The 21,815-nt window shown below is 43.8% G+C and overlaps 1 protein-coding gene across 1 annotated transcript in view; it reads right to left on the bottom strand.

Moving 5' to 3' along the window:
* Positions 1 to 2,150: 2,150 nt before the first annotated feature.
* Positions 2,151 to 21,815, bottom strand: part of ARID5B (AT-rich interaction domain 5B) — a 40,135-nt gene continuing 20,470 nt past the window's right edge. Inside the window, exons 6-7 of the mRNA XM_009290512.1 lie at positions 9,041 to 9,239; positions 2,151 to 5,083 (exon numbers count right to left, since the gene is read on the bottom strand). Of these exons, the coding sequence (XP_009288787.1) occupies positions 2,933 to 5,083; positions 9,041 to 9,239 (2,350 nt within the window). The 3' untranslated portion in view covers positions 2,151 to 2,932. The remainder of the gene's footprint in view (positions 5,084 to 9,040; positions 9,240 to 21,815) is intronic.

Genomic DNA, 21,815 nt, shown 5'->3' with positions numbered 1-21,815 from the left:
CCAAGACGGACCTGCTGCAAAACGCTGGCTTGTTCCTGTCCAGCCTTGCTAGGGGTACAGATTTTGCTGGGAGTCATACCCTACTTCCCACGCGTTTCGCGAAGTCCGGCTCAGCGTGCGGCCAGAAGCTACATGCGAGCTGTTTGCTGCCGGGCCTTTTCCTTTGGATCTCACAACCTTTAGCATCCCTAATGAATCCTGGACATACTGCGTTTGAATTGCAACATTTCTTGGAACTGGCTCCTGGTAAATAGATTTATGACTCTATTGCCAATTAGATTCCACAGTTTCCTTTACAAACCTACCAATAACAATGGTTTGATTGCACAAAGAAAGGCTTGTGCAATTTCATTCAATAATAAGGCCCCTTGAACTCAAACAATGCAAACAAAGCCCCATTTAAGACATTAAAAAAAAAAAAAAAAAAAAAAAAAAAAAAAAAAAAAAAAAAAAAAAAAAAAAAAAAAAAAAAAAAAAAAAAAAAAAGACTTTTCAGCCAATGGAGAATTCAAGAGTCTTTTGAAAGATTGCCAAGATTTCTGTTAAGAGTTTTTAAACAAATAATGCACCGCTTCTGTTGGGGGTTTATGCTACCATTTCTTTTCCTTCGCCCTGACGCTTTGCCCAGTATATTACGAGCTTCCCCAGCCAGCAGCAGCCAGCCTCCTCGTGGGGCAAGCAAGGAGCCTTCCTCCCCTCTCCCTGTCCCCAGCCCCACGCTGCCTCAGCACGGCTCCAAAAAGGCTACCATCAAACTCCAACGGGACGTAACCAAAAGGGAAATCAGACACTTCGTGTAAACAAATGCATGACTCCAGGACACACAACTTAACCGAAATCAGAAAGAAAAGCGTTTGCTTCACCAAACACGCGACAAGCCCTGTTTGTGTCCTCTCCCCCCCCATCCCCAAACCCCTGATTCTCACGTGATTCAGATCTAGTGCAACTTTACTAGAGGTGTCCTCCACACTGCGGCTTCTGCCCGGCTGAGCCTGCGGGTCTGTTTCCTGTATGATTTGTGGAGCAGCAGGATGCTCTGCACTGGCACATCCATGTTCTAAGTTCTACTAGTCTGTTTATCGATCAATTAAATATAGTTTTACCACAGGAATATAAAGTATTTAATTGAAGAAGCTGGATCTTTAACAGTAGACGAGTATATTATTCTGGTTTCCACCTTTGGATATTAAGTATGATACATTATATATTGTATTTGGCTTCATATCACGGGAAAATTTAATGACATGCCTAGCATGCAAAGTGTTTCTTAGTAGTTTCCATTTTTCTTTTCGTATCGATTACACTGTCTTTGAACAGTAACTGAGATGGTTTGAATCACAACCAATTTTCACACTGTAAAAAGCCTCCAAGTCACACTTCGCTTTATCAACGTCTGTGCTCAGCTGCGTGGTGGTGATGTCCTTCAAAGGGAATATACATCCATAGGGAAGCTCTTTAGTCAGGAAAAAGCAGCCCCTCCACGCCCAGGCTTTCCCCCTGTGCAAGGATGCCCAGGGAGAGGCTGAGATCCCCGCAGGGGTGTGGAAGGACCGTCCCGACCACTGCATGCAACCCCTTACCCATCCTACCGAGCCCAGCCGCTCGTGTGGCACAGGTCCCGTAAGCCTCTGATCCAAATCAACATTGGCGCCTGTCCTAATTTCTGAAATTCTCGACATTCTCGCAAACCACAAATGTGTTTTCTGGACTCCTTTGTCATCCAGCAGCTTGTGCCAGGGAGGTTTTGTTTTCTAGACCGTTTCTCTGGTAGGCAGGAGGGTTTCACAGCCTAAGTAAGCTTAAGTACAACGCTCGACAAATTCACGGACCACGATACGGAAAAGCAAAGCTTGGTGGGAGGGGAGAAGCGGCGTAGGAGCCATCGCAACAACAGGAGGAGGGCGAGAGGTGCTCAGCACCTCGCAGGGGTGGACTGTGGGGAAAGGAACCTTGTTTGCATCCTTGCACCATAACATCACCTACAGTATGTTTATAACCATTAAGATTAATCTGAACCAGTTGCTTCAGTTTGTAAACAGTAAACGTTACCACAAAAACGAAACAAAAATGCTGCTCAAAAGTATAAGGAAACTGGAAAAATTACAAACACGTAAAAAAAAAATTAGGACAGCCACAGCCTTTAAAAAAAGTTGCAGATAAAATGATATTGTTTAATTTAAAAAAAAAAGAAACCCAAAACAAAAAAACAAACATAAAGAGCACAGAATATACTGGACAAACAAAACTATATAAATTATTGTGACCAAATGTGACACTGGTAGTTTACGAAGTGGATATGTACAGTCAAATTAAACAGTGTTTACCCTTCTGTTCTAATAGTGTTAAAATGAAAAATCTATTGCCGTTTTACTATACATTGCATTGATTGAATCTTTAAAAGTCAGGAAAAGTTACCCAAAAGAGCACATCCACTGATTGTACGGATTCTCGGCCCGCTTCTCCTTTCCATGTTCATCTCGAGTCCTTGACTCATTTGCAACAACGCACGGCCTCTGGTCCTCGGCTCAGTGAAAGGCAAAGGCAGCCCTCACCTGGGATTTCAGTGAGCTCAGGACTGGGCCTGCATTTCCATGGCTCCCTTTGAACATTTGCTCTTACCATACACAAGTCCTTTCAGAAAACACATATGCAAAATCCAATGATTTTTTTTCTTTCCTTTTTTTTTGGGGGTTTTTTTTTTTTTTTTTTTCTTTTTTCAGGGGCAGGGATAAGGGGCAAGGAGGCTGATGTGGGACCCAGAATTAAAGAAGCAGTCCTGTCTCCAAACTCCGAAGCGCTCCGCTGCGCGGGGTACGACTGTGTCCTGGTTGACAAAAATACAGATCACTAAATCTGCGAGACATCATCACAGGGGGAGGAATGTTGCTAACTTATCTTTTCTCCTCAGACCTTTTTTTGTGAGTGAGGGGGTTTACAGTTTTGTGCTGGGATGTACAGAGGACAGCTGGGAAGGTGGGAACGCAGCTTGAGGGTTTATAGCAGCTAAAGGATAAATGCTGTTATGCAAAAGGTCACCGTAGGAACTTCCTACAGGTGTTGCTGCAGCTAAGTGTCTGTACAGTTGCTGAGAGTTTGCAGGGGACGTGAGGAATTGTCTCTGCACCATGAAGGAGTGAAGAGCCAAAGGCTGCATTAGTGGGGAGAGCACGGTCTGATTTTTCAAGTACTGCAGGGGATGAGAATACCCGGGCGGGAGGCGATTGTTCAGCCCTGTGCACAGGCTTCCCGGATACAAGCCTGGGAAGATGGGGGCTGAAAGGGGAAATTTGTGGCTTTCCAGCATGCTGCCAGAATGGAGGCCATGCACCGGCTTGCTGCCTTCCCCCTCTGGGTCGGGAACCTTGTCTTTCGCCAGGGTCTCCTTTGGTAAGTGCAGAGGAGAGACAGCTCGGATTTTTTTTTCAGAAATGACTTTGTCCAAATCCTCCAGGCTCCGTTTCAAAGGCCGGGCAGCCCCCACGTTTTGAGGGCTCGTTCTGCGGCTGATGATAGGATGCACCATCCCCTCCATCTTCCTCAGATTCTCCAGCCTCTGGGCCTGCTGCTTCCCAGACCTGTGGAGCAACTCGCTGTGTTTTTTCGGGGCTGTCATGGCCATGGGGGACACGCGGCAAGCTTTGGGGTTGCAGTCTAGGCTCACCGCCTGGCTGCTCGCAGCCTGGAACGGGGAGATACCTTTGCCTTCTTGCTGGGCCATGGATGAATGAGGGAGGCTGGAGCCCAGAGCCTTTGCAGTCTGTTTGTGTATGCTCTTTGGAAGACTCAAATCTGTTGGCTGATCATCTGAAGAGCCCTCCACTGCTGCCTTTTTTTCTTGCTGATGCAAAGATGGGCGATAATTTAAATTTAGTTTTTCTTGGTGTTTGTGTTGAGTAAAAGTAGAAGTATTTTCAGACTCCCTGAACATGTCCCGGGGGAGGTACTTTGATGTCTGTTCATTATTAAGGTGGTGTTCTGTGTGCCTATAAAGGCTGTGCAGATGAGGTGATGAATAAAAATCTGCCAAGAAAGTGGGCACATGGGAGTGCTGCAGTGCCCTTTTCTCACTCATTTTATCTTTGCAGTCCTGGATATCCGTCTTCGGTACGTACGACTCGGCAAGAGAACTGAGGTGATGTTTTGAAAAATCACAGCGCTGAAGATCTGGTTTGCTTAGCATGTCATGTTTAAAAACGTCATTAATCGATTTCCTTTCTTCCTTGGTTTTAAAACTCTGTACGTGTTGTATCACTGAGGGCCTATTAATTGCTACAGGATCAGAATTAGGGGCGTGGGGACCTTGTGATATGCTTGAGGACAGCTCATCTCTGCCATTCAGTTTCTTTTTGCTGATCAAAGGTGGAGGAGAACCATAAGGATAGCTACACGACAGGGCTGCCCCACTGACCTGCGACAGCAGCTTCTTCTTTGCCAGGGGTGACATGATGCCTGGATTACCCTTTGAGTAGAGCAGCGGCGTGTAACCAAAAGTGGAGTCATCGTTCATGGACCCGGGCAGCTCCTTTTCCTTGAACATGTCGAAGTTCTGGACCACCAGTACTTTCGGCGTTTGCTTTAGTGCGTTGTGGATATCTTCGTTTCCCAGCTGGTCCACTTTCACTGTGCAGTTTGCGATATAGTCGGCCATCTCTGGCAATTTGTCATCTTCCATGTCACTCTGAGTGGGCAGCTGGACCGGGAAAGCCGTGAAGGGCATTTCTGGAGGTTCGCTTTCTAAGCTGTCAGTAAAAGCTTTGTGTAGTCTTTGTTCAGGCTTTGTGTCTTCCAGGGCATCTGCTGGGGGATGCAATCGTTTTGTGACGGTGGCATCCAGCACAGTGTCTTCTTCTGGGGGCATGGATATACTTGAGAAAGAGGACGAGTGCTGAACCTCCTCCTTGGCTTTCTCACTGCCCGTGCTGTTTTCTGTCAGGTCTGTCTTTTCCAGAGGCAGTGGCCGAGCTGTCTCTGGTAAAAGAGATGGAGGGCCTTGCACGGGTTGTTTCATCTCTCCCGCTGTAGGATGTTCAGGGAAATTTTTCTGGTCTGCTGATTCTTGATCCTTCTCTTGTTCTGATGAAATCTAATAAAATGATTCAACAGACAGTAATAAGAATGCGGTGCGTTTCGGCAGACTGTTCATAAGATCATACACAGTACACCGTTGGCTACTTTTAGAGAAGTACTTGTCAATCACCTTGTTGGAACGTGAAGGCTCTAACACCAGGTATCAGACTCAAAGCAATGTACCTCCTGGAAATACTAAGAAATGCACCATCCCTGCCAGGGTCACAATAAGGCATTTCAAAACAGCAGATGTTTGTAACCTGATGAGAGGCACCAGTGGCTTGACCAGATAGCTAAACGCTGAGGTTATACTCTTTTAAAATTAATTAGGCAAATGCAGGAGAGCAGATTTCATAACACAAACGATAAGGCTATAGAAATTTATCCCGCTAGCCAACTTCACCTACGAAAATGATACAACGATTCCCATGTTTTTTCTTACATAAAGTCTCTCCAGCGTAGCTATCTTAAAATTCAGTGATCACAGAGGAGATCATTCACACCCAGTTCTGCATTAAAGTGTGAAAATGGTAGAAATGGCACACTAGGAACCCCTATTGTAGGCAGCAAATCACTGCCACAGCTTAACTAGGACACATATTTTTTTATTAACAGATTAAAATGAAGTTGTCAACATTCAGTAAGTGTGTGTGCCAGCTATTACAAACATGGCTTTTATACATTATCGTCAATGGGACCGCAGCTCTTTCTGCTCCCCCATTAATAAAGCTTGCGTGCACAATTCACACTATTCATCCCATTATGTAGCCGGCTGAACTGTGACCTGCAGAGGTCACCAGAGCGTCCCATCTGCGATCCAGCTGACTGACAGCCCTTTTCAAAACTGCTGTCACTCTCCTCTGACATGTCGTGGTAGAAGACAGTCATAAAACAGCAGCATTGTGTGAGCCCTTTATTATTATTGTTTTCTTTCTTTCTTCGTTGTAAAGATAAGACGCATCAAGAAAGTTATTATCTAAATGCTGCTTTATGGTCTGTCATAGGAGCGGGGGATCGGAGAAGGTCCTAACGAATCTAATCCTCTCAGAGATTTATTTCTTCACAGCTGCTTTTAAATATTCCTGTCTGTTTGGTTGGCCTATTAGTTACAGTGTCTGTTAGTCATCCTAACTTCTTTTTCAACTCATAGCTGCCTTTTGCAGCCAAATACCATCATTAGGTCCTTTACAAAGTACCATCGCTAGTCTCTTGAGCTTATAAAATTACAGGAAAATACCAGACAGATGAGCTAAGCAAGGAGGAGAAAAAAAAGAGAGAAATCATATTTAATAACTGTACATTCTGCTCTTTGTTTCTGTTAAGCAACATTTTGATTGAAGTTTCAGCTATTGTGAGGAAATGTGCAGTCTAAGGCTAATAGCATTTTGTCTGGTATCTCGTTACATTGACAATGGCATTGTGATGGCAGGAAAACAGTGAAGACTACAAAAGCAAATGCAACCCTAATGAATTAAAGTTATATTCTCTCCCTGCATACTTCTCATGGTGTATGAGTTGAACATTCAATTGAGAGGACCACACATTTGTAACTTGATTACACTTTTACAGCTCACAGCTACAGCCAGCTTCTAGGCCACATGCAGAAATGGTTTAAGCAGTGGCTTGGTGGGGGCCATGCCTACACATCTACGTGTGTGGCTATAGAGGCTCCCTGTGAGCAACAGACTACCACTGCTGTGCCTGGATGAGGACTGCACCCAAATGGAGAGCCTGGCACGGGGCTCCACTGCTGGGGGACGGCTGGAGTGAGAGGGACATGCAACCTTCTGCCTGGCTCCAGCAGACTTGGATTTCGCTCCACTCAAAGGAGCTGGACGTCTCCTTTCCGCTGGCCCCGTAAGGGCCACATCCTGGGCACGGAGCCCTCCCTATGGCAGAGCACGGATGAGCTCTGCAGCTCTGCACCCACCCAGGGTGGAAGCGTCCACCCCTGCAGGCCCCTTCGCTGCTTGGGCTTCGTGTGACCGCCCACCCGTACGATGACCTGCATGAAGGCTGAGGTCCTTAATTGCCTACCCTGATTGAACAGGGGCAGGACACGTCTTCCATCCCAGTCAGGGAGGAGACATTAATTCTGCTATAAAAGGTACCATTTTACAATGGGAAACTGCCGTAATTGTACATTTTTATTGTCTTGTCTAGGCTCCCTACATTTCCGATAAGCACAGCTTAAGAACTCTTCCTGCAAACCACACAAAAATAACTGCAGTTTAAGCAGCAGGAAGTTTGAGATAGGGAACAACAAAAGCAAGGAAATTCAAAGTTAAGGCTGACGCTCTGTTGCTGACTTGTTATATTGTGCTTAGTGGTGGCGGTATGGATAGTGTGTAACCTATCTTGCTGATCCAAGACCCCTCAATAAATAACCAGGCACAAAGGAATGACAGGGGAAGGGAGCACAAGCCTTCACTTCGCATCTCCTTGCTTTGGGCAATTTGTGTTGCAACCTTCCAGTGACTGAAGCGGGTTTGTGCGCACTCTCCTCTCTATGTATTTTTCATTAGAAGTGGAGGGATTTTCCCCCAACAGGGTTCCTGGCTTTAAAATTACAGTGCAAGAGAAAACAAAAAAACCTCCCCTCCCTGTGGAGTGCTCTTACATTAGATATTAAAGGTACTGTTGATCAAGGCAATTTAAAACACAAATTCTGGTTTGGATGGGAGATGAAATTGTCCTTGTAAGCACAACTTAAAAATGTAGTGCCACGTGAAAATCAAAATTTTCTGTTCTCAAAACTGGGTACACAAAGTCTCAGAGGCATCCGTGTTTACTGGTCCTGCGTTGTTTTTTTTAAGCAATGAGGAGGAGGATTGTTGGTAGCTGACTCAATACCAATTTCCAAACTGGTTTAGAAACAGGACTTATGTACCTGCCAGACAGCAATGAAGTCAAAGGAGCAGCCGTAGTCTGCCGGGCATGTCATGTGTTTCGACATTCTTTAAATACTTACTTTCACTGCAACGCCTTGAAGGCTGCTGTGATCTGGCAGATGGAGACAGGAAAAACAATGTCTTATGTAGGGGTTGTGTGTGAGGAGCTTCACCGCCTCGTTCATACGGGGCGCAAGCAGGGCACAGGAGAGAGTGGGCAGGATGTGCAAAAGAAAGTGCTTAAGTAACACTGGAGCAAAAACCCCACTGATTTTATATCACTTAACAACATGTGAAACTTACTCTTATTTGCAGGCAAATAAGAATTCTACTGTTCTGCCTTACCCTGGGCTGTGAACATAAAATCTGTTCCACGAGGGCTGTCCTATGACTGCAGGTAACGCAGCTCTACATGGAAACCGGGGCCTGCCCATGTGAAGCAGGTGACAGAATAGGAACATATCTCAGCTGAAAACCATCTGTGGCATGTGAGAGGGAAGTTGGTCTCAGTTAGGGCTTGGAAGGTGTTTCCCTCAAAATCTGACCTTTTAATCCAAAGAGAAATTTAGTATATAACACGATAAAAATCCTGGGGAGTGATCTGTTTTTTGACAGACATGCATACATCTGTGAGCATGGAAGGGCTGATCCAGAGGTTACCATTATAAAAATCAGCTGTGTCCAACAGTTACCACAGTATTATCAACAGTATTAGAGGTTCCCGCACCCTATACTTAGATTAGGAAATAACTGTGGTAGTTGTGTGGTTTCCTTTTGGCAGCTGCTGATCTTTTAGTGGTGACCACTGTATAATACAATGAGCAGAAATGGTACTTGTTACATCCAGCGCTTGGTCTTCTGCCATCACTGCTATGCAATATGGAGCTAACTGGTTGCTGTTTATAGCCCAGCAAAATCCCAACACAGACAGTACCACAACAACTGAATTTCCACTGCCGAGCAAATTAAAGGCCAACTGGTTGGAATTCTCCAGTTTAAATTATGTATTTTATCATTGGATTTCACATGATTAAAGCTGTACATTTTTAATTGAAAAGTTGAAAAGCAGGAAAGCAACCAACCTCAGATGCATCTTGGGGTTTCTGTGCATTATCTCTTTCCTTCTTGCTCTTTTGGTTTTCATTTTTGATGCGTTTTGTTCCAGACATTTTTGTTTTTGCTTCACCCTCCTGGGAACTGTTATCCTGTTTTCGAGGTTTCACTGGAGGCAGTGGCTTATCTTCCTCTCCTTTAATAAATCTTTCATACGGCAGGATTAATCTAGGGGATTAAGGAACAAATAATTGATCAGATTTTGCCATTCTAGCAAAGAACAAAATGTATCTACTATGAGCAGTTTACTTAATAAATCCATTTTCTTCCACGCCATAAAAGCAACAGTGTAAACTCTACATCTACAAATCCAAGTATGATAAATCAATTTATTTTGCAAGATTATCATGTGGCGTAAATTCAGTAGAGTTGGAGTTGGTGTGGATCAGTTGTCAGTAACGCTGCAGTGGTTTGTGCGGCTACACCAATTTGTACCAGATGAGGATATAAGCCACTACGTTTTAGACTGATTTAAAAAAAACCCCACCATTTATTTTTATTTTCCCTCCCTGCCCTTAAAAGCATGCAGCAAACCCTAGGAAAACACCTACAAAGCCACAGCCAACTTGATAACAGCTACACAATTTCCCAATTTCCAGCCTGGTGGTTCCCCTGCGTGCAGGGGCGAGCGCCAGGAACTCGGCAGAAGATGAGCGAGCAGGGCTGCAGGAAACCTACAGCGGTGGGCAGCACCCAGCACGCTGCAATCAGCACCAGCCCACCGCCACCCTTGCAATGACAGCGGTGGGCAGCACCCAGCACGCTGCACTCAGCACCAGCCCACTGCCACCCTTGCAATATACCCATACAGTGACAGTCACCACGCTCCCTGCCTTCGCCAGTGAGTCTTTTCTTTTTTAGGAAAAAAGGAGAGAGGAAGAGAGTTAAAAGCGAAGGAATTTTTCAGTGTGGAACTGTCCTCCACAAAGTGCATGAAATCGCTTTAAAAAAGCATGGCAGACAGACAAACAAAAAATACTCTCCCCTGAAAGCATCAAACACACTGAGTTTTAATCTATCTGTTTTCCCTTTGCAATTCTTGATCTGAAAGGAAAAATAACTGATATAATTAAAAGGGATAGATTGCATTACAATCTCAGTTTCAACTTCAGTGATTAAAGTTTTTATAATGCATTTGGTATGATTAATGACTCACTGTGGGATTAATACAAGACTCAGACTTTAAAAATATGAACTTTAATACAGCAAACATAATTTGTTCAAAAAAAAAAAAAAGACAAGTTGACTCTATGAAGAAAATGTACTTTGCTTATAAACAACATAAATCTGTTCAAATACCAGGAATCCTTAATTATCTTTAATCTAAGACTCCAAGGCAGAAACCTCTTTGGTTCAGATATTCGTTTGTTATCCTAGAATCAGTTTCTAAGCATGCAATTTTGATTTACATACTTAGATGTTCAAACACAGTTTGGGCTTAAGAGAGCAGAAATTAGATTGCTCGTGATCATAATATTTTACATTTTAATAAAATACAACATAAATTATGTTAAAATATAAACCTAATTTATGCTAAATTAGAAACAAAATTCATTAACTGAGCATGCTCTGACATGGTATGTGCAAAGAGGCGTGAATAATACTTTCTAGCCCTGAATTTGGCAGGGCTCCAGTAATGAAGCTAAGCAGAGCCCACAGGGAATATTCATCTTCAGATCCCATTACAAACTGAGTTTAAACATGTTACAGCTGCTAAAACTGGAAACTGCTCCCTCTATGCAAACTTAGCAAAATAATACGTAGTTGCCAAATACCTGCTTCCCACTGTAATATTACAGTTAATGTTTATATAATAAAAAGCATAACTAAGCAGAATAAGAAAAAAATAATCTTGTTCATACTTGAGGCTGCTACATTTTATTCGCCAAGCGCAAATATTGGTGAAAACACCGAATTCCTCCCTGCGCTGCACAAAGCACTTTGGACTTCACTAGAGGCAAGGTTGGGTTTCACACAGGGCAACGTCGAGGCTGCTCCGCCATGTGTTAAATATTTAAAATCGCTTTTAATAAAAACACATTTTATTACAATAATTGTTAGCACTGCGAGGGGAGTGTTTGACTTTGTTTTGTTTCCATGGGAACGCGTCGCCCATTAAAAATCTACATATTCCATCCGTAAAGGTTTCAGACGCTGTCCCGCGCCCCACAGGAGACGGAGACGCTCCCGGCCCACGAGCAGGCCTTTCCATGAAAGATGCCGCACGATTAACCCCGTGGCTACAGCCAGTATGGGAGCAAGGCCCGGGCCGACACGATTAATCACTGCTCGCATGCACTCCGCCGAGCCTTGTAGGGTAACGCGGGACACAAACTCCTCCTCCTCCTGCTGCACCTCACCAGAACTCATTAGCTTTGGCGCTAATTACTAACCGTGGCTTAAATTTCCTTTTCTGATCTTAAGGGTTCATGTAGGAGTACAAGGTTTTCATTTTAGTTATTTTTCACTGAGCTCAGCAGTTGGCAGGCCGACAGCAGTAAAAATACATTTCACATAGCCGGTCAAAGGCCCGGAGCCAGCGGCAGGAAATCTGGAATTAAATGTTTCGTGTATCGGGGAGGCGGCATGACTAAGGTAAAACTGAATCAAAACACAAGGATGGCTTGTTCTAGGATTTTCCCCTCCTCGTTTGAAACGAAGGCTGGCAGGCTGCTGTTGCCCGCCGCTGCCGTGACGGGTTTTGGGGGCCACGGGGGGCAGCTGGAGAGGAGCTGGGCAGGAACGCGGGCTGCGAGACCCCAGGGAGCAGCACCAAGTCGAGCAACGCCAACAATTGCTGCTTCACGTAGAGATTTCCGTCGGTTGCAATTTTCACTGAATGTTTTTTCAGTTATCCTGTCATGGTACAATACAATTACCCACAGGATATGATCTTATCATTTGATTATTAGAAGTTTTTATAGCACAGGAGTAATAAAGCTAATACAGCTCTCGGAACATGTAAGCAGCCGGCTCACATGCCATGAAAGCAGCCGGCTTAGCCAATTTAAGGTCAATATTGCCCAACACAGGAAGAATGCGATCTGCTGTTAGCCAAATAATTTAGCAGAATGTGACATGTCTGAAACCAACACTTTTTTTTTTGGTCAAATATTTGCAGCGCAGGTAAGATTTAATCAATCTTTGCGCAAGGAGAGGTAAAGACGACGTCCAAAAAAATGGAGCTGGATACCTCAAATGTATCGCACTTTGGAAACAACCACCACGTTTTCAGTCGCTTTGAACTGTGGCTGTATTTCACGGCGGGGGGGAAGTATCAAAGTATTCATAAAAAAAGAAAAGAGGGGGAATATTTTGTGGTCTAAAGAATATTTACTTGTAAAGCCTGCGAGGAGACCAAATAAAAGGGTCTTTATCATGATCAAGATTCCAATATTAAGATTAATAAAATGTATTATTTATAAGTCAATCCACATAAATAGAATATGTAAGCACTAGTGTATTAAAAAATCTTTCCACAGGCAGCAGATTTTTAGCAGCATGAGGCTTTTTTTTTTTCCCCTGGAATAATACAAGAATAACATTTTCCAGCCAAGAGCAGAAACAGTAGGGGAGTCTTTGCTATCACAGGGCTTCTTATTAAAAAAAGCCAGTCTTGTTTTTTTTTTTTAAATAAAGACAACTTAAAATCAATACAAGTTAGATTAACAAATCGGTACTATACTAATCCTGATTTATTACAATCGGCAATATTAAGTTTAATCACGTATAAACTCTACTCAAAAAAAAATTTTGCTTTACTAAGTCCTGAATTAAATAATGGTGCAGAGTGTACTGAGTTTTTAGATGCATCATCTCTGATATTACGAAAAATTCAATGTACTTCTCTGCAGCAAATAAAGACAACTTAAAATCAATACAAGTTAGATTAACAAATCAGTACTATACTAATCCTGATTTATTACAATCGGCAATATTAAGTTTAATCACGTATAAACTGCTACTCAAAAAAAAATTTTGCTTTACTAAGTCCTGAATTAAATAATGGTGCAGAGTGTACTGAGTTTTTAGATCTGCATCATCTGATATTACGAAAAATTCAATGTACTTCTCTGCAGCAGATGTCAGAGGTCAGCAAATCTATTACAGTAATGTAAGTAATCTGGCTTTCTGCCAACCTTTTTTTAAAAAACACTGAAGCAGATAATTTTATATTTACAAATTCTAAAATCCTCCAGGGACTGAATCTCTTTCCCAACAAAAAGCAGAAACTTCACATTAGAGAAATGTATTTCACAGTATATCAAACATGTCTTCATCATTAGCATTTCATAAAAAGAAAAAAAAGCCCTTAATCTTTATTAGTCAACATTTTTTTCCCAGCTACAGAACTAACAATACAAGATCTCATCTGAGCCAGCAACCACTACATTTTCATGTATTGATTATGCAGAATGAATATGACTTTTTTGGCCCGACTCTGCTTCACGGGACACATGAGAGCACATCTATTTATAGATATGATAAAAAAAGTAGTTACAATAATGCAAAGGATCTGACCAGCCCAGAAAGAGGAAGGAAATTAAATGTTAAGGCTGCCAGTTTCCTCTTTAATTCTCCCCACTGTGTATGGATGTGACGGGGCTCTCAGGTCGGGGAGGAACCATATGCCCAGGACACACAGGGTGAAGGAGGGAAGGAGGCAGTTCAGCACAACCCCTATAATATTTTTTATATCGCTTGCTTCAGTGTTTATTTTTGTTTTCTTTCTGGCAGAATAAAATATTCCAGCACATCTCCCATTGACATCATCTTGCTTTCTCAAGGGCTCCAAGCCCAACACAAAAGAGTGCGCAATGGAACCTCGCAGCCACAAGAATAATCTTAGAAGGACTTAAAATACCGAAGCCCATTCCTTGGGAGATGCTGCCCCATTCCCATGCTTGGCCAGAAGGTTAAGGAGGTGGATTGCAACGGGAATGGAAAAAGATTTAAATCTGCTCCACCAAATGAATACAGCAACCGGTTAACCCATGGAACTCACTGCCAGTGGATATCTTGGGGCCAAGGGATTAGTGAGATTACGCAAGGATTAGATGTTAATGTAAATCATGAGAACATTAAGCTCTCAGAGTTTCAAAAACACTGAAAAGGGACAGGCAAGAAATCTCTTAACTGGTAGGAGTTTGGAAAACACTTCCCTCCTGGGCACATTATGCCACAGTGGCTTTTGCTCCTTCTGAAGTCACTGCCGGAGCTGGGGGACAAGGTGGCCGGTCTGCCTGGTTCAATAGCGCAACCATCTGGTTCAATAGGTCCTCACAGAAGCCAGGCAGAGCCGCCCGCACCCCCTGCAGCCAGAGGGTCTGAGCGCAGGGCCGGGACAAGCATCCGCAGAGCCAGGGCAGCTCGGGGAGGCTCCAGCGACAGCCCCGCAGTGCAAAGGGGACCCTATGAATAACTTCAGTGAGAGAAACCCGATTCTTGTTCCCTAGAAACCCAGTGGCAAAACATTCAGTTGTTTTAAGGGACCAGCAGGAACGCCCAAGCTCTGATCCCAAGAGAAGTCTTGTCTTTTTTACCCTGATGCTCTTCAAAAGGGATAAATCTTGGAGCAATGCTGTCAGTGTAAGCATGGGAAACAAGCCCCCTTCAACAGCAATCAGCTGGTGGGGATGGCCAGGAGCAGGAGGCAGCTCTCCTGGGCACCAGTGACAAATTCCCAGCAGAGAAGAGGGGAAAGGAATAACCCAAACTCTAAGGTTTCAGCCTGTTTTCCAAAATAGGAATATAAAATACATTGAGGAAATCAAGCAGTGTGTTCCTCAAGCCTGATTTCCCTGGACCGCATTGTACAATCCAGGGGTTACGAAAGCAAACCTCACGTGCTTTTGTGCAGAACACAATAGCAATAGGATTATTTGCATTTGTCTGAAGTACAATACTGGCATGTATTTTATCACCAAAGACAAAATATGTTTGAGTTCAATTTTCTTCCCAAAGAACCTTCCTTCCTTAAAGAAATGGCTCTTTCATCCTTTCATCAACAACTTTCCTCACAGCCCACTGGGAGTGCTGGTGGGTAATGAGAATGGCTCACTGCTGAAAGGTGGGAACTGCGCTGCTGTAAGAGAATTCAAAGACGCTTTGTTTTAAGTAAACTGGAAATTAGTGACATTACAAACACAGCTGTTGATTTAGCTGCACAGCCAGGCGAGGGAAGCTCAGGCACTCTCGATCCTATGGCTCAGCAGGGGGAGATGAACAACCCCAGTCTTTTACCTTTGGTACAGATTTACTGCGTGGGAAAGATTCAAAGGAAGGGTGACGGGGACAGAGCAGCTTCCCCAGGTCACTCTACCAAAATCTCTGCAAGCCTCTGTTTTGGCCACAGTCACCATTTCTGCATCTAAAGGCAGACAAGCATTTTGCTCGGTGGGTCCATATAGTCCCTGCAATGCTTGGTCCCTATGCTCAGGACAAGCCTACAGATGCCATTTTGCATTGCCTGTGGGGTGTAGGTCTCTTGGAGGGACTCCAAAATCCTGCCGACTGTCTCTGGGAGCTCTGAGCCACGCCTCCATGGAACAAAGTTGAACAAAGTAGGGGCAACCCCTGCCATGTTAGCAAAGTCCTACAGTAAAGTACAAAGTGGAGATTCCCAGCGGACCTGGGGAATCTGAGGGGAAAGATCTTAGTCTCCACCCCTCGTGCTGCTCCTGCAAAGGAGAGTGGCAGATCTCCCATCACACAGCACCCTCCTGGGGCAACTCAGCTCCCAGCAAGGAAAAGGGGCTTGTCCCCTTGTGTCGAGCCTGTCCCTACTCCTGGATGTCAAGAAATGAGGTTACCATGCAAGACACACTTTGCCTGATGTTGACCAACCACGGGCACCCAGCTCAGGTGTGAGGAGTGCCGGGACCCCAAGAGCATTGGGCACACTGCACAGCCCCAGCGCCCAGTAAGTGTCGACACACATGTGTACGGTGGGCATGCCTGGGAAGTTCCCTCTGCTTGGGTGACAATCCACCTGGGAACACTGGGTAGGACACAGCATCCTCCAATTCTGCTGGGACAAACTCCCAGGTGGAAAGAAGGATGTGGCTGGGAAAACAATTCCCTGGAAGGAGAGAGATCATCTGTTTCCAGGCACTGGAAGGCAGTGCCCGACTGTCCAGCATTCTTGCACCCAAGGACTCCCGCTGACTCCAGTCCTGGCCAGTAAGTCTCCAAGGCTGTAAACCCAGTCCTGAAGAAATTTTGAAAAAACTGCGTTCTCAGATGTTTTGAATGGACAGCTAAGGATCTGTTTTAATCGTAAACAATTACATTCCTCTGTCATCTGATACTTTTTAAATTTTGGGGAGGGGGGAAGCTTTCTGAATTTTCAATAGTTCCTTTGTTAAAGCATCTGTTACTCACATAATTGAAAAGATGTTTGTTCAGTGGTATGCTTGAGAGTACAGTTATTTAATCTTAATGATAAAGCCCTGAGGGCAGAAAATCATAAGTAGAAACCTCTTGTTATTTATCAGAAAGCATCTGATACTTTTTAAATTTTGGGGAGGGGGGAAGCTTTCTGAATTTTCAATAGTTCCTTTGTTAAAGCATCTGTTACTCACATAATTGAAAAGATGTTTGTTCAGTGGTATGCTTGAGAGTACAGTTATTTAATCTTAATGATAAAGCCCTGAGGGCAGAAAATCATAAGTAGAAACCTCTTGTTATTTATCAGAAAGAAACAAACCAAAAACCCAGGAAAAGAAAGAGAGGACTGAGACACCTCATCTATCTTGGCTTAAATTAGTCTCCAAGGCTGTAAACCCAGTCCTGAAGAAATTTTGAAAAAACTGCGTTCTCAGATGTTTTGAATGGACAGCTAAGGATCTGTTTTAATCGTAAACAATTACATTCCTCTGTCATCTGATACTTTTTAAATTTTGGGGAGGGGGGAAGCTTTCTGAATTTTCAATAGTTCCTTTGTTAAAGCATCTGTTACTCACATAATTGAAAAGATGTTTGTTCAGTGGTATGCTTGAGAGTACAGTTATTTAATCTTAATGATAAAGCCCTGAGGGCAGAAAATCATAAGTAGAAACCTCTTGTTATTTATCAGAAAGAAAAAAAAAACAAACCAAAAACCCAGGAAAAGAAAGAGAGGACTGAGACACCTCATCTATCTTCAGGCTTAAATTTGTGCTTGATGGAAAACTATTGAGACAATTTGCAACTTGCGAAGTTTTCTGGGAGTCTGGGACTAGCTGAAGCGGGAGAGGGGCAGGAAAGAGGGGTGAAGACAAAAATAAAACCACCAAGTTAGTACAACAAGAAAAAACTGCTGCATGGCAAGTTTTTTTGGGTCAAACAAAGAGCTAGCAGTAGTTTACAGCATGACATAACACTTGATTAATTTTGCCTGAGGATGTTTTCACACTTAACAGTGTAAATCAAAACCTTCTATTAATTACAATGTGTATTAAAGAATAATCATAAGCATTTTTATGTAGATGCTATACTAGCCTCCTATTTTTTTCTCTCTAATAAATCAAAACCTTCTATTAATTACAATGTGTATTAAAGAATAATCATAAGCATTTTTATGTAGATGCTATACTAGCCTCCTATTTTTTGTTCTCTCTAAAAGATTGGCTGCTATTTCCTACAAACTCCACTGAAATGCTTACATGTTACTAAAGTTATCCAAACGCTTTAACAAAACCAAACAGCATTTGCATGGAACGCGGGGCTCTCTTGCATATTGAATTACTGCACAATATCCTTAGGGTAGAGAGACTTTACGGCTGTTAAAGGGAAACCACGTAAGGGACTTATTTTGACCCGCCTTGTGTTTCTGATAATATATAATATTTGAGTGATTTAGACAGAAAAATGGCAGAACGGGCTCTGAACTGTACAAAACACTGTATCTCCTGGGGTTTAGTCCCCTGGGAAGGGACAGATGTGCAGGGGCCTCTGCAGGTGCCCAGGGGCCACACTCACAGTCAGAATAAAACCCTCCATGGGTCTGTGTCCAAAGCATGGGCACAGCCACTCTGCTGGATTGTGAAGAACTACTCCCTACTACAGGGACCTATCTGCTCCTCATCAAGTCCCAGGTGGTTGTGGCTCTGCAGAACACTTTCCTACTCAGCTGCCTGAATTTGATGAGAGCATGAAGCCTAATAAATCCCCCTCCAGCAGGGTTGGACCGGGACAGTCTGGTTTTCAAGGCGCTAGTGGCTCATCACGGTCAGGGTACAAGCTACACCGCTGAAGAGCAGGGCACGGCCTGTGGGAGCCCCTGGGTCCATCCCTGCTGGAGACCCCAAGGGAACCAGGCTTCCTGCAGCACCCAAACAGGTCAGGAGGGCTACTGCTCTATGGGACCGTCCAGCTGCCTGCCATGACACCTTCAAACACTGACACATCTGTCCACCAAAGCAGTCGAGGAGTGTTACCGCATGCCATTGCACACCACGATTCCCTGGCCCGTGCGTGTTTGTGTGCAGCTCGTGCACAAGGTTTGCTTTGGAGGAAACCAAGATGAATCACAGACAGACTTGGAGGCAGAAAAAGGCCCCAACAGGCAATTGCTTGTATTTTTGTTTTGTCCAATGCATTTTATTGGAAACTTTATATGCCTTGCAAAATAGAAGGTTGGGGTTTTTGGTTTGGTGGGTTCTTTTTGAGGCGGTCGTGGTGGTGTAATATTTATGAAATATCCCTAACAACCACGTCACCAGCACTGCAGAAACACAGCCTATCGTTCACGCCAGAAAATTAAAGCTGCCAATCATGTGTTTCGTGTAAAAGCGAAAGAAACCTCAAACCCTGCATGTGAAAACCACATCTGCATTATTAGGGGAAGGCAGCATGGAGAAGAGTGCTTCGCAGAAAAGTAGCCGTTTCTGAGGGTTTCTTGATAAGAGAGAGAGATGTAGGGTACTGACAAGGGCTGTTAAAAGAGTTTCACAGGAAAGGTTCAGGCTGAATCAGCTAATACCAACCACACACGCCTCTAGCTTTCTGTGATCATGCAAGGTAAATGCATTAGAGGAGCACAAACGAAGAAAGTAATGACCAAAACAACAACAACTCATAAGCCCTGTACGGTCCGAGTCATGCACAGAGCAACAGCCCCACAATGGGAAAACATTAATGCTTTTTATATTGGTAATCATCTGTAACATGAGCAATTAAGTACAGTACTAATGGACTATAGCCAAGAGCCTGGTACTAATATTAAAAACTGACAGAGATGAATAGGTTTGGAAGGAAAACTAGGCTGACAAAGACATTTTTATGAAGTGCTTGGGCCTATTTGGAATAACCCAATCAGAGGCAGGTTCAGACCAGCCATGCTACAGTGACAATAACGCATTCATTGGCATTATACGATGCCTGCTATGCTTTAAATAAAAACACCCATTGCTTCTACTCAGCAACCTGCACTTTCATTATTATACTCATTAATAAAACAAAAGTTGTCTAACTAATATACAAATAACACTTACTGAAACACTGGCAGCCTCGCCTTGTTTTAAAATGAAACCAGTTACTGGAAACACAAACCGTACTACATGAAAAATGAATCAGTTGATAATGTACACAAAATCTTTCTTTCCCTTTTACCAGGGAAACAAAGCAAACACCGCACCAACCAAAGCACTCTGCCTACCTATAGCACAGGGGCAGCAACCACCACAACCCCTGCTCCAAAACAGGGGCGTGTGGAGAGGGGAGCAAAGCTTTCCCTACAGTCTTTAAATCTGGCTTTGTTTCAGCTTTTGCCATCCTTGGTACCATGGGTCTGCAGCAACATGCTGGCTTTTTAGAGGTTATAAGCACCTTTTGAGAAAAGCAACATTTCTTCATGGGATTTGCTAGACAGAGAGGCAATACTGCCCTTTCCATTGCTTGGTTTTTTTGTTGTTTTTTATTTCCCTCCCCACCCCCCTTTGAAGGAGTGTGTGAAACTCTACCTTGCAGAGGGGAACTTGGAGAGGGCAGGAAGGTAGGACGCAGTACCTGAATGGGACATACGTGCCATTCCACTCCTCAGCATCCTTAGGATGTCACTGAAAGGCCGCTGCCATCTAAGCAGCCTGGATATGTTAAAGCCGGTGCAAACAGCTAGCAGCTTCTCTGTCATCTTGGAAGAAAGCTAGTTAACACAACATGGATGCCCTTGAGATCTAGTTGTAGAGATGAATGGCAAGGCTAAGTCAAACAGCAGCAGGATCAGTGAAGTCAGGGAACTGCCTGTTCTGCCTCCAGTAAGCAAGGAAAAGCCAGTGGGATTCAGAAAGGAAAAATCATGAGGTTTATTCAGCATTTACTTCCCAGCTTAATTCAATTTCCAGTTTAGCTTTACAGCTCACCTTCAAGTTAGAAAATGTATGTGTCCTGAATCATGAATGTGTATTCCTGCATGGCAGTTCTAGTTTTAGATTAAATGTCATCTGAGCACTCTGGCTATAAATGAGCATTACATTTACAGGTGCTGTAGTTAGAATTACCAGCTGAAATAAACCATGACAATTTCATTTACTTTTTGCCAAGTCTGAGGCTTAATACAGCTTTCCTGTGGTGGGAAAAAAGTGTCTAACACTAGAAATCCAGAGATTGGACCAGGCACTGAGGGTTTTTGTATACGTGTTTTGATTTTTCAGACCAGATTTGGTAAAGCATGTTTTAGGTAAGCTTAGGGCTAACCTAAAAATCCTAAAAGATTTTTTCTCCAAATGCCATCTTTTGACAGCCTGCCACAGAGACCTGGATAACAGGTTCTGCCTCGTACCAGGCCTAACCAAGAACTACACAATGGACTCTGGCATCCAAGAACTCAGATATGAGCTCTTCAGTGTGCTAAGACCCATCTTAAGCATAAACTAAAAGACTCCTCCTTCCTCAGACTGGCTCAAGGCAAGCAGAACTGCTTTGGGTAGCCTGGAAAAGCTTCTGAATCTTGAAGGCATCATGAATCTGCTCAGGTTTTCTACTGAGCACAATGGGCTTTGTGACACTTTGCAGCATAACCCTGAGTAATTGCTGAGTAAGTCACACATACAAGTCTCTATGCATTGGAGGAGTGCAATTCAAGGGTTTTGTATGTAAAAAAATAAACCGCTAGCATGAAAGCAGAAGAGACAGGCAGGAGTTCATGGAGTATTTTTGAATGGCTCATTTATTTTTCCACAACTACAAGAGACACGCTTTCTCGGTGACTCTAGGATTTCAACACAGAGCCCAGCAATGCTTGCTCCCTGTGCAACCTAAACCCGCAGAGACCTAACTCTCATGTGTGCCTGGGTCTCCTCTGTCAAATAAATAACATCCTACACAGCACATCTGGCGAGGGAAGACCCAGACTGCCAGTTTGAAACCCATCAGCTGGCTTGGGTGCAAGAGGAAGCCCTGAGCCTCTCAGGGCTTTAATGATGGAGGGGAAGAGCTGAATACCCACAATCTAATGAGTCAGTTACAACAATCTGTAACGTTTGTCTGCAACGCAAAGGCAGGGAAAAGCCCCGTTTGACGTGCACAGCAATTCACTCAATTTGCTCTGCTGCTTGGCTCGATCTCCAGAAAGCTTCTAACTCTAACTTCTATAGTGGCATTACATGCAACTTCTTTGTGCACCCAAGTCCTCATGTTGGAGATGTCTCCTGTAAATGAGGGTGATCAACCTCTCCCTCTGTGAGGAGGGCAGCATCTCACTTGGAGTGGCCAACATATAAGGCACTAAAAGAAGGTGAAACACTGCCCACTGAGCACAGCTCT

This window comes from Aptenodytes forsteri, unplaced genomic scaffold (genome assembly GCF_000699145.1).
Source record: "Aptenodytes forsteri isolate BGI_AS27 unplaced genomic scaffold, ASM69914v1 Scaffold349, whole genome shotgun sequence".
Lineage (NCBI taxonomy): Eukaryota > Metazoa > Chordata > Aves > Sphenisciformes > Spheniscidae > Aptenodytes > Aptenodytes forsteri.
The sequence above is the reverse complement of the archived record's forward strand: the minus strand, read 5'-3'. Positions and strand labels throughout refer to the sequence as shown.